The sequence below is a fragment of the Podarcis tiliguerta genome (assembly GCF_965153285.1).
Source record: "Podarcis tiliguerta genome assembly, chromosome: 3".
NCBI lineage: Eukaryota > Metazoa > Chordata > Lepidosauria > Squamata > Lacertidae > Podarcis > Podarcis tiliguerta.
The window spans coordinates 118,192,795-118,205,841 of NC_139536.1; the positions used below are offsets into that span (position 1 = coordinate 118,192,795).

The 13,047-nt window shown below is 45.5% G+C and overlaps 1 protein-coding gene across 8 annotated transcripts in view; it reads right to left on the bottom strand.

Moving 5' to 3' along the window:
* Nucleotides 1-11,626, bottom strand: part of ADGRF5 (adhesion G protein-coupled receptor F5) — a 51,210-nt gene extending 39,584 nt beyond the window's left edge. For 4 of the 8 annotated variants that reach the window (XM_083435560.1, XM_083435555.1, XM_083435554.1 and 1 more), the window contains exon 1: nt 11,341-11,626. Coding sequence is in view for 3 of the 8 variants with exons in the window: in XM_083435555.1 (XP_083291681.1) it covers nt 11,341-11,476 (136 nt within the window). In the remaining 5 variants the exon portion in view is untranslated. The remainder of the gene's footprint in view (nt 1-11,340) is intronic. The other 4 variants (XM_083435557.1, XM_083435558.1, XM_083435559.1 and 1 more) reach the window with 2 other exon arrangements.
* Nucleotides 11,627-13,047: the final 1,421 nt, after the last annotated feature.

Below are 13,047 nucleotides of genomic sequence, written 5' to 3' on the forward strand. Positions count from 1 at the left end.
GTCCATGGGGAACCTCCCCATCTGGCCCCAGAGGTCATTCTGGGCAGGCCACACCCATCCAGCCCACACTTGATGTCATGCACAATGTCAGGTGTGGGCAGGAAAGGGCAGGGCTTGTCGTAAAGGGACTTTGTAGGCCCTGCGGATTGGGAGGCCTGCAAAGGTCTCTTGCACAGCTTTCAACGCGCCTGATAACTTTCTGTCGCGTTGTGCAAAGCAGGAACTCTGTGCATCAGCTGCTGCGCAGTGGGGTGAGAGAGAGCGCTCCCTGCACAGAACTCTCTTGCAGACACAATCCCATTTTTGCCTGGCGCCTAAGCATATATAAGGAAGGCACCAGGCGAACCTCCCTGGGGAGAACACTCCACAAGCAGGGAGCCACTGCAGAAAGGCCCCGTTCTCCTGTTGCCACCCTCCAGACCTCACGTGGAGGAGGGAAACAAAGAAGGGGAGAGGCAGTTCTTGAGGTCTTGCGGTCCTGAGGCACTTGCAAGGCAAGGGAAGGGGCTGTTTCCTGGCTCCTCACTTTTCTGTGGCGCTTGGTCATCAGGCAGCTGCGAGTCCAATGAAGGACCCCTCCCCCCAAGCAGGGGGCTCTGAGGGGCAGACAGAGGGCAGGCCCCCCTTAGGCAGGAAGAAAGGGGGCAGAGAGGAGTGGAAGGAGTCTTGATCTAAAAATAAATGCTTTGTGCATCCACATCTAATCTTGCCCCTTTCTAAAAGTTTCTTATTGGTGTGTGTTTTTCTTTTTGTCAATCTACCAAAGAATAAAATAAAATTGGGATTATGGGTTTTTCTCAGGATGGTGGAGGGCCTGTGTCCCGTTGACGTCGGGATGGGGGCACTCACCCTTCTTCTGATAGGAAATGCTCTGTGGGAAGGGGCACAAAAACAGGGGGTTGAAGAGGATCAGTTGGGGGGGGGGGAATGAGAAATGTCCCTATTTTCATCTGAGGAATGTTGGAGGGTATGATACAGCTTATTATGACGTGTAAGAAACAAAACCCTACACAAAGCAAGAATCGAGGGGAGAAGCTGTGAGAATGAGAGCAAATCTGCGCTGAGCTTTACAGATAAAGCAGCTTAATATAAACTGCAACAGCAAAAATTATTAAGGATTGAAGTGTCAACTTTTGCAGTGATAAGGATTTAGAGGTTAAAAAGCAGGCATTGACGTATTTCCTGCTTCCGTGTGCTGGGACAGGAGAGCAGTCGTCAGTGGGAGACTCCAGTTCCAGACACGGCAGAAACAGCAGCTCAGTTGTTCTGCCCTTTGCCTGGGGCACAGCAGTGACTTCTCTGCACATGGACTGGGTTCGCTTGGGGCTTTGAGACACACACAGGGCTAGGAATGCAATTTCAGATTTAGAGGGAATGCCCAGTGCCTGATGCACACACACACACACACACACACTCCCTTGCAAACTTTTCTGACTGCCCAAAACTCCATGGTTTGGGGCAGCAGCCGGAGCAAAAAGAAAAAAGAAAGACCCAGTGCTTGGAGGGGGGAGGTTTAGATGCAGATGCAAAGAAGTCCCTCCCTGCTCATCAGATCTGGCTTTGGATGAGTGGAGAGGAGGCCGGCTGGATCTAGACACAGCAAAGAAGCATTTAAGTTAATCGCATTGAAAACTTTATACAGTATGAGAAATTGGGTTGGCAAAAACGGAACTCCACAGCGCCATCTGGTGTCATAGTGTTAGAATGCATGAACAATGCCTATAAAGCGCTTTTTCTTTGCCAGTGTAGCCGATTCCGCTATAAACTCTTTCCTTGCACAAATCATTTATGGGGAGGGGGACGTTTGCTTGTGCAAGGCTCTCACAATCAAAGGCACACCCACCCATGTCATACCAGAAGGTTAGTTACCCCTGCTGTGTACACTAACCAGGGAGTAAGTCTTGCTGAGTTAAATGGAGCTTGCTTCTGAGTAGGTATGGACAGGATGGTACTGCTAAGTTTCAAAAACAGTGCATTTTGAGGTGCCATTGCCATTTGTTATTTATAATGTATGTACCCCCCCCCCCCTTCTTAATGGCCAGCATAGTCAATGGTCAGGGATACTGGGGGTTGGGGACTGTTGTTGTCTGAGAGGCCACAGGTTCCCCACTCATGCACAAGAGTGGACTACAGGGGAAAGTTTTAACACAAGTTCAGGTTAAAAATAAAAAAGGGAAACTTTCATGCATTTGCTAAACAAATACCAGGAGCATTTTTTAAAAGGGGGGGGCTTGAAAGAATATGCACATTTTTGTGTACAAATTCATGTATATTGTGGGAACTGCACATAAAGATGCATTTTTGGAAACAAAACACAAAAATGCAGATTAATAGGGGAAATCACTTTCAAATATTATATATAATACAAAATTGTGTATTAGGAAGAAATGTGCATGAAAATGCACAAAGTGATGCAGAAATGAGGTAAACTGAGCTTAAGATTAGAATAATTAGAAACAGAAAAACCAACATTCTCTTTCCCTAATATTTATTATACAAGCACATGCCCTTGAATTTCTTTGATGTTTGAAGGAATCCTAACAGCGGTTGGGGGTGGGGGAATAGCACTGGAAGACTCCCTTCCCCCTGGCAAACTCCCCAAATCATGTCCCTTGGCCTTAGGACTGAGCTATAGCTGGGGAGAAAGCAAGGCGGCTTAGGAGGCAGGGGCAGAAAGGGAACAGCTGGCCCTGGCCCCATTGTAGCCACTACCTCAAGTTACTATGCAGCAGCATTCTTATTCTTATTCTTATTCTTATTCTTATTATTATTATTATTATTATTATTAAAATAATATTTATTGGAAATTTAAAGTTACAAGAAAAAAGAAGAAAGAAATACAAGAAAAGCGAAAAAACAAAATTAACAATACAAATCAATAAAGGGAGAAAAATACCAAACATACAATACACCAAAATCAAAAACAAGAACAAAAGAATAAATTTAAAAACAAATCCAATATTTCGATAGCCTTATCTTCATTAACTTATTTCCTCAACCTCCTCACACCTCCCTCTTTTGTATTCTAATTATTAATTATCTCAGCAAATCCTTTCCATCTTTCACTATATTCTGTCCTTTAATTGTCTTAATTCATTTTGGCCTTATCTTACCATAAAAAGAAAAAACCCTAGAACTTAAAAAATTATTTATACATAGCTCCTTATAACATTTCTACTAAAGCCTAATAGTTTCATTCCAAGATTTTCCTAACAGTCATTAATTTTACAATACTTCTCTAGATGAATTTTTAAAAGTTCTGCCAAACTTCATCCACCGTCTCTTCTTCCTGGTCCCGAGTTCTGTCAGTCCTTTCTGTCTGTTCCATCTAGTCCATCAACCAAGTGATCTTATGTCCGAGGCTCTTAACTCTTTTCCATATCCCTTCTGCAGATCTTCTTCATAATTGTACCTACACTTTACTTTGTCTTCTGCTGGTCTTATTCTTAATTTCCTTCCTTTGTCTCTGAGGGGTAGATCTCGGGAGAGCAGCCTAAGAATGTGTTTACCCCTTCTTGACCGGTCAGCCCGTTCTCCATGGTTAGCACTAAAATCCAAAAAATGTTCCAGAGCATACTTCAATGCCCCTCCAAAATTGAGGGCCTCGACCACTCCATTCTCCTCCTGGCCCAAAACCATGTCCCAAAGGTCAAAACATCCCTGCATAGGAGGATCTGACCAACTTGCCATCTCCAGTCCCGACAGGACTCCGTGTCTCCAAGTCTGACTCACTCCAGATTCAGTCATCAGAGACGACAGCTTATGTTCTTGCAGGACCGCATCTCTCTCAACTTGTATTACTTGAGGTTCAACAATAACCTCCTCCTTTATCTTCACCACAACTTGCCCTGTCAGGGCAGATTCCTGGGTCAATTCTTGAGCAGGTTCTATATAAATGCTCACTATTTGACCAAAGTTAACAGTTGCAGTAGTCATCAAATCCATCTTCGCATGAAGCTGCTCCAACAAAGCACTTGTCCTGCACAAAGCAGACACTAAGACTTCCTGTGTCAACATTCTCAAGGTCAAAGCCTGTTTCACACGATCTCTTATCTCTACAGTTGTAGAGTCCACTCCAACAACAGTTCAAAAGCTCCCTCTAGAGGAAACAATTTCGGCAACAAAATTGCTTTCGTTTTCCAAGTCTTTCTTCCTTTTGTTCCTTTTTAGTGCAAAAGGAAACATTGGAGTCAATATGTTTCTCTTATTTGCCTATCTGCAACATACGTTATTATTCACAGTCAATGAACTTTCCCAAAACGTCTATCTTTGACAGCTTGTTCTGCAGGCTTGAACAGTTCAAAAATTTCCCCCCTCTTCTCCTGCTTCCAAGGGGGGTTTAGTAACTTTAATCGATGGAAATTTAGTACTTTACAAATAGCTTCCCAGACTTTAGCTTGTAATATCTTTGCTTCAAACTATTTACAAAAGCGGAAAGGCGGACTTCCTGTTTAGACCTTCCCGTTCCGGTGCCAAATTACGAAATTTAATAATCCAATTTTCCGTTCTACTCACGGGTACTTGTTTAGAGTCCAATTTGTCTACAGGAAAAAAGTTAACGCTCTCCGACAACAGCAATGCAGCTTCACTCCATGAAAAGAGCAATCGATTCGAAGCACCGCGCCGCTCACCCCACGTCGCTCCAGATCCCCGAAATCAGGTTTCCCCGCGAGTAGGGGAGGCGCAAAAGGTGCCAGCCGAATCCCAGGTCCACAGGCTTCTCCCGCCTGTGGTTTTGATGGGTCTCCGCCTCGCCGTGGCGGTCCAGACCCTAATTTTCACGGAGCGGTTCCTCCAGATCAGAGGACGCCCGCCATTGCCGGTGGCGCTAACCCGGAAGTCCCTATTATTATTATTATTATTATTATTATTATTATTATTATTATTACAGGATATGCTTTTAAAGTGCATTGTTTTGGAGACAATATAATATTGAATAAGTGGGTCAGCAAGCACCCCTTGAACATCCTGCAGATCTTAGATCTACTCACTCAGTCACTCAGTCCTTCTCCCTTACCCTCCCCCCAGCAGCTCCCATGCTGAGGGAGGCAGGAGGTGGGAGGGAAGACACCCCAGTTTCCCTTTTCCAGAACTGAGACGAAGACCCAGTTCCTTCCACTCTGCCCCTTGGAGACTCCCTGGGACTCTGCCTGCCCTGAAATTGCACTCGTAAGCTGCACATCATCAGGCACAGACAAAGAGTGTCCACCAGGTTCTTAGGACAAGTGAAAGCTGGATACTTGGCTAAGCACTGGAGTCCTAGAAAGTCCAATGGCAGGATGCTTCCTACTCATTGCAGCTCATTAACCTTTCGAAAACCCTTTTCCTGTTATTGTCGGCAAAGTTGCTGAAAAGACATCAAGGCAGCCGGGGCTTGGAGGAAGCGGCCGTGCAGGTGTAGATTGTTCCACATTTACATAACTCAAACAGCAGAGACTGAAGCAGTTTCCTCGACAAACCTTATTCCTGCCACACCTAGAAACCACATTATCCGAGAACAAATTAGCGTGCAGTTCCTGACAAGTATCAGGCATGAGTTAATGAGGCTTACTCCCAGGCAAACATATATAGGATTACAAGGGCAGGGGAGACCTCCAAATAAAACTGTCCAGCTTAGGCAGCCTTTTAGAAAGCTTGTATAAGCATAAGCATCATATACAGTTGGCCCTGGTTTGAAGGCCATTTATACGACAACCCTGGGGACAATAGCAACTGGACCTAAACAGTGGGCGCTCATCCACCCTTCCTCTCATCCCTGTTTCCCCTCGAGGAAAGTCGCTCTTTAGTGCTCAATCAAAGCAAAGAGCAATTCGTGTTTCCTCTGGATTGACATTTGTTCTGATTTAGCACTAAAGTGTGGGTTTTCCCTGGGAAAGCATTGGGGCAAGGGGAAAACTGGTCAGACCCACACTTTCTAGGCACAGGACAAGCAGCAGTATGGACAGGCCTGTCAATCCAGAGAAAACCCAAATTGCTGTTTGCTCTGATTGAGCACTCAAGAGCTGATTCCCCAGGGGGAAAGCAGAAGAACAAGAGGAAGTGTGGCTAAGCACCGAGCAGAGGCCCATTGAAAAGAATGGGACAAGTCTCCTCAGTGAGTCCCCTCTCATCATGACTCTGAATCCAACCCATTGAAATGGCAATTCAGTTGTTCTGCTGTGGACTTGCATGTTGCTCCTGCTCCCAAGGAATACCCATCTTTCACCCTAGCATGGGGAAGGTTTGGGCAGTTATTCTATGTTTGTTTTTATTGTTTCATTTGAGTTGTGGTGGTGTAACGTCCTGTCCGTAGGATGAGAGTGATGCATCCTCTAGTGTGGAAGGGACTGAAGAAGAATTTTAGCCCACCTCAGACACCAAGCGTGCAGTAAGTGCAGCAGAATGAGAGATCCAGAGGTCCGTGCCTGGCCTCTGCTTCTCCTGTGTGTGGCTGCTGCAGCTTCTGGCAGAGTGGGCCATTGCCAAAGGTACGGTCCGAGGGGAGAGAGCAGAGAGGCACTCAGAAGGCAGAGTGGAATTCTCTAAAGGGCTGGAGACAGGCTGACTCTGGGGGTCTGTCCGAACCCCTACTATTTGGTCAGGGATCTATTCACTGGCCCCTTCCTTCAGGTGATTCTTAAGAAGATGCTGCTATATTTCCATGATCTGAATCCTACGGCGATACGGAAACAGCTTCCGGACAAGAAAATTAGACACCGGATATCCTATAGAGAGATTGGTGCTAGACAAGCTGAGCTCCGTCCATCTGTCAGATTCTGTATCACAGTGGGAGGAAGGATTTGGGCAGGCAGGGATAAGCCAGAAGGAGATTGGTCAGAGGCCTGGGAATCGCCATCCTTCGCAAACATGGTCACATCACACATTCTGCATTCATTCAAGCAGTGGGGAAAACAAGGAAATTTAAAAGTGGCCTCGTGCTGCTTTGAAATGATCAAATAAAGTGAAGCTGAGCACATTCATTTTGAAAAGTAAACACAGGGAACCCTGTGTTAAATATGGACTTCTATATACCATGTTTCTTAGATGTTGTTTTTTAAAACATATTTTAAAATGAGGCTTTTGTCTCAATTAATTTTTTTCTGATATATTCATAAAATATAAAAAGTAGATCCAGAGAAAAAGTCAGCAACAAGCCACTATTGAAAAAACAATAGATAAAAATATTAATCATGAACTATGCATATATCTCCAAAATTGGATTATATTCTACACTATTCAACAGCTCGTGCTTTTTTACCTGTTACAATATGCATTATATACAGAACACACCCATATGCACTTTCTCTGAACCTTTTAGCCTTTTAGCTTTGCTCATGAAATCTTCTCACTGACTCCTGATATGCCGCTCCTTGCTATTACTTCACTGCCTGGACCTTGATTTGTAATTTCTCTAACAAAAATATTTTTCTGCGCCCCAAAGCAGCCGTGATGCTGGGGCCTGTTTTTCCAGTCTAGATGAATGGGTTAAAGAGAGACAGGAACTTGACTGCAGTTCCAGCCTTTTCCTTTGTGCTTTAACAATCAAAGGAAGCTCAGCCTTATTTGAGGAATTTCCCACGCCTCTACTTCAGACATTAGAAAATGGTTTTCTTAAACTCATATCAGATATGTTTACAGAAAGAGCCAAACAAGTTGGGGGGGGGGGGACCTGGATAGGATAACTATCTGTATACAGCTATTTGAACATTTTTAAAAGAAAAATTAAAAAAAATAAAAGGATAAGCCATAGAACAGTTTGGGTGCTACAGATGCCCAGGCATCTTCACTGAGATATAAGGAGGCAAACCTCCACTTCTGTCATTGTTTTATAGCAGGCATGCCCAACTTCCAAGAGAATGCAATCTACTCCTGGTATAAAAAAACTGGCAGTGATCTACCCCTTGTCACTGGAGGGGAGGAGGAGCGTGGGGATGGCCCAGTGTTGTTGAGCTTCTTTGGGGGGTGATCGCACAGAGTATTTTAGCTTTATTCCCATAACTTTTTGCACACAATAAGGACCCCGCGATCTACTAGGATCAGCCAGGGATCTACCAGTAGATCATGATCTACTGGTTGGACATCCCTGTTTTATAGGATGCCCAGGGGAAGGTGCCATCATTTAAAACAAAGAGGCTGAAAATGCTTAATGATGATTAACAGGAATGATTCAACCTTAAACAAAGCTCCTTCTTTTCACTCAGCGATAAGATCTGGTTACCTGCATAATCTAATATGTTATTTTTGCCAAGAAGGCGAGAGGTATTGGGGGTGGGGGACAACAGGAAATGGGCTGAGAAGTTGCTTGTGGGAAAGGTGAGAGCTCAGTCAAAGGTAAGAAGAGCTCAATCAGTTTTTAGCAAGACATCCCCCACCCCTTTGCTTTGGTTTATTTGTATAACCAGAACCCTTTTCTCTAAGTATAAGGGTTGGAAACGTGATCTTAAATATAGGAGTGGAAGTTTAAAATATTCTTCAGCAAGTAGGGTGGCAGGGCTCACCTGACTTTCTGACAGCTGAGCTGCTGCTGCTTAGCAGGAGGGGGGGTGGGCGCACTGCAAGTGTTCCACTAGTGCCAATCCAGCACCCTTGCCAATGGGCCTCCATCACCTGAGCCTCCTTGCCACCTCTCTAAAAGGGCCTTTCCCCAAGGCATGACTTGCAGGCCCATCCGAAATGCATCACTTGCATGGAAAGCAAAGGAGTACCATCTAACAGCAATACTTATATGTAAGCTTTTATGAGTTACGAATATAGGAAATGCAAATACAGGAGATACAAATGCTGATTTAAATATCACTCAGGTTTTGTAACCAGAGAGAAAAAGTTTCAGCTGCAGCTGGCTAAAACTCTTGCTTCCCTTTGCTTAAACAAACTTCAATGGTGCTTTTTGTGGGAACTGAAGAAAGTGACAGAGAACAAATGAATGAAATATGAAATTCCATCATCACCTTGTGGCACTGCATTTCACCCCAACAGTGCGGCGCTTGTGGCCTCAATAATTCATGGGATGATGCGCCAAGGACACTGTAGTTATGTCAAGTAAGATGCGAGAGACAATACAGTGGTACTTTGGTTTTTGAACGTCTTCCTTGACGAACATTTCGGTTTTCAAACGCTGTAAACCCGGAAGTAAAAGCTTTGGTTTTTGAACACCCCTCAGAAGTTAAACAAGAAATGCAGCTTCCGCTGAGTGCAAGATCCTGAGGCCTGGCTGTCGGCTATTGAGTTTTTGGTTTTTGAACGTTTCAGAACTTGGTCTTCTGGAATGGATTACATTCAAAAACCGAGGTACCACTGTACTAGAAAAGCCATGGGCTGAATAATCAAACTTCTGATGATCTGCAGGTGCCTTCATTTTTAAGAATATAGGCACATGTTTACATATTATGCTCTTCATTCTACATAAAAGTATACATCTAATACAAGCACTGTACTGTGCAATGCTCCCGTTCCAGCCGGCCAGCTCTGGCGATCTTCCAAAATGCTCTGTTCTGTTTCTTTGTCCCCTCCACCTCAATGGCTCTGCTCTGTCTCCCTGGTCAGAGGCAGGAATGCTTCTGCACACCACCGGCTGGCAACTGCGGGGGGGGGGGGGAGCCTCTGGTGCTCTGGTATCGCTTGCAGGTTTCCCACAGGCATATAGTAAGAACTGTTTGACAGTTCCACAGACTCCCTCGGGAGGTTACGGACCCCCTCTTTGGGGGTTTTAAGCAGAGGTTGGGTGGCCCTCTATCATGGATGCTTGAGCTGAGATTCCTGCCTTGTAGGGGTTGGACTAGATGACCCTGGGGGTCCCTTCCAACTCTATGATTCTATGATCTGGGTGGCCACTATGAGAACAGGATGCTGGACTAGGTGGGCAATTGGTCTGAAGCAGCAAGTTCTTCTTCTTGTTGCCAGCCACCCCAATCTCTGAGCCGTGTGAGAGGCCTGGGCTTCCAAGCACTTCCTTTGGGAATGAGGCACAGCAGAGACAGTGATGTCCTTATGGTTTACTGACACATCTATACAGCCTGAGCCTACAAGGGAGGAGTGCGCGGCATCCGCACCCCAAAGGGGTCTTGCTTCTCCCATAACTGCAGCCTTGGAGTCACACAGAAATCAAGCCTTGCTCTCTGATCCTCTGCTTGCTGCTTTGCTTTTTTTAGGTCACATCACTGCAAACCTTGCTCTAAAACTCAGGCTTTGTTTTTCAAACTGCCTGAGAGTTAAAGGAGGGACCCCACTCATTTGGCATCTGGCACACAGGTAGGGCTGCCATATCTGGAAGAGCAGGGAGCCAACTTGGGCCCCAGGTTATGGGTGCCTGTGTATGGGATTGTCATGATGTCAAGCCTGTGCCACCCAGCCTTGGCACCTGACTTCCGGTGGCATTGCAAGTCGGGTTCCGAGACCTCTGAAAGCATCTCCGGAGTTGCGCCGGGGGCCCTGCAGTGTGGGTGGACATTTTTGTGGACGCTCGGGCACCCAGAGCCTCCTATAGTTGGTGCCCCTGTTGAAGAGCAAAAAAGGGGGCAGCCCAAGCCCACCAACTCCAAAACCTGGACATTTCCTTTAAAATGTAAAAATCTGCCCAGGTGGGCATGTTGACCCCCCAAAAGAGGACATGTCCGGGTTTTCCTGGACGCATGGCAACCCTACACAGAGGCCCCTTTCCTTTGTTCTCTTCAGAGCCCATCACCCAAGCAATCACTTCAGCAGGAAACCAGCCTTGCTGGATCCAGGGGTTCAGGATCAGCCTGGCTGGATTAACTTTTAGCACTTGCGGGATCCAGAGAAGAGAGGAGTCCGGCACCCACAAACTCATCACAAACGCCCATGACTCCACCCCCAGGGGGAGGGGATTAATCAGTTTACTCAGCCTAAGGGCCTTCCCCTTTGGGTCACACCCCAAAGAGCTTGCCAGATGAAATGATCACCCCTCTTTTTAACATAAGTGTATGTGCAGAGGGCTTTATTTTACCCCAAAGAAACCACATCCTGTTTTTAAACAACCAGATTCTTTTGGGGGGGGGGGTGAGGACCACATCAGCAGATCTTGCCTTGTGCCTTTCCACATGAGATTCTCACTCAGTACTTCCCAGACACTAACCTGGCCTGTATGGAACAACAAAAAGAACAATGTGTCCCAGCACATGTACAGAGAGTCTTGTTGGCATTATCTGTTCTCAGCTATAAAAACAGAAGAGGGAAGGAAAGGAGAAGCAGGAGTGCTGGCCTCTCTTCCTTTAAAATTGGATTCATCAAGGATTAACCTAGAACAATTAGCTGATAGTGGGGCGTTTCTAGGTCTTTGGGAGAGTTGCCTCCTTTTATTGTGATTTGAATGATATTTACAGTAGTTGCTCCATTAATCCTTACCTGAAAGAAATGCCAAGGCCGCTTTCGTGGAGGTCCCAGCTAATGGATCTCTATTCTTTCTTTTGCAGGCTGTAGGACATTCCTGCCGCTGTGCATCTCTCGGCTCTGTGTGCTGTCTGAAATCAACAAGGCACATCGGATTTCCCCCTGAAATCAACAAGGCACATCGGATTCTCTTCTACATTCAATACAGGTCCAGGGAAAAGGGTCAAATATTTTGAAAGCTGTGATCAGAGAGCATAGCTTCAAGTTTTCAAGTGTGTGAAACATAAAACATTCAACAGAACAAAAGACCACTTCCTAACCCCACCGCCCTTTCCTGTGGTCAGCAGGAATCTCACGAGTGAAATGGAGTAAACAAAGCCAATGAAACGGGGAGGCTGGTCATCAGCTGAAGTGGCCACAGGAACAGCACAGGAGTTCACCCCCCACCTTAATTCAGGTTCCAGCTTGCAGTAGTAAGGGGCAGATATAGGATGCCCATTATGGTTCCCTGTTACTGCCGCGACAGGAAAATTAGGCAAAAAGTTGGCCTTTAAAGAAAGAAAAAATATACAATTGTGGAGAACTCATAAAAGCTATTTTGTGACATTTCTGTTGGTCTTAACAAAGCTATTCTCCTAATTGGGGAAAATCAGTCAGCTATAAATGACAAAAGAGAAATTATTTTATTTGTTGGTTCCTCCAGCCAACAACAGGGAAAGAATTTTTGTGTTACTGGTTTTATAGCATGCCATCCCATAAGGAGAGAAATGTTCTTTAGGGAACACATGCATTTTTACTATGAAATGGCAGCAATATCAAATAATGATGGGAGAAATGGCCACCACTGATGAGTCACCACAGAGCTTTCCTATCTTCCCAAGCCCAGTTCCTGTTTGGGAGAGCTTGCTTCAGGGCACCCAGGGGCTGGGCCAGGCCTGGGCTGCTCTTCGACAAGCCAAAGGACAAAAGCCCCATGGCTGCCCCAAACCAACTGCAAGACTTTTCAGGTAACTGAATTCATATATTCATCTGTCATGTTGTTCTGTCAGTGCAAGCTTTTTGGCATTCCAGAGGGAATGGGTTCCTCCCCCCCCCCAACCCCCCCAGAGCCAATTTCAGGGGGTACAGGAGCCCCCTTGTGTGGGCTCCCACTAGTGGGACTTATCAGTTGAATCCCACCCAGAATGACAAAAGCCCTCCAGCAATATAGCATATGATGCTGGCCCATTAAGAACTGCGTTGCTCTTGTGGGAAGTATATGTGTCACAGGCTTATGTCAAGCGCAAAGAGAGAGTGATCTCAAAAGGCACCCAAAGGGCCTTCGGATTGCTGGGCCTGGATCCCAAAATCTGTTCTTCCTTACCTTTTAATTATGTCTGCTGGCTTTCTTAAAATAGTGTCATATTTCTGGCTGAAAGAGTCTCATTCGGCAGCATTAACCTTAAAACAATTGCCAGAAGAGATAATCCCAAAGAGAAGGAAACAAGAAAAGGAATTTACATGCATTAGCATGAGGTGTCAATAAGACAGTTCTGCTCTGCTCTTGTTTTATCTTCCTCGCTTATTCAGATGAGGAAAGTGGGGCAAAATCCTGGGCGTGGGAAGTTACTGCATAGTTTAGACTTGAACACTGAGTGGAAAAGTTGTAGTCCAATGAAATATGGGAATATTGCTAACGTTGCCATGGCATAGCCCCTGAAGATGTAAAATAAAAACTGACAG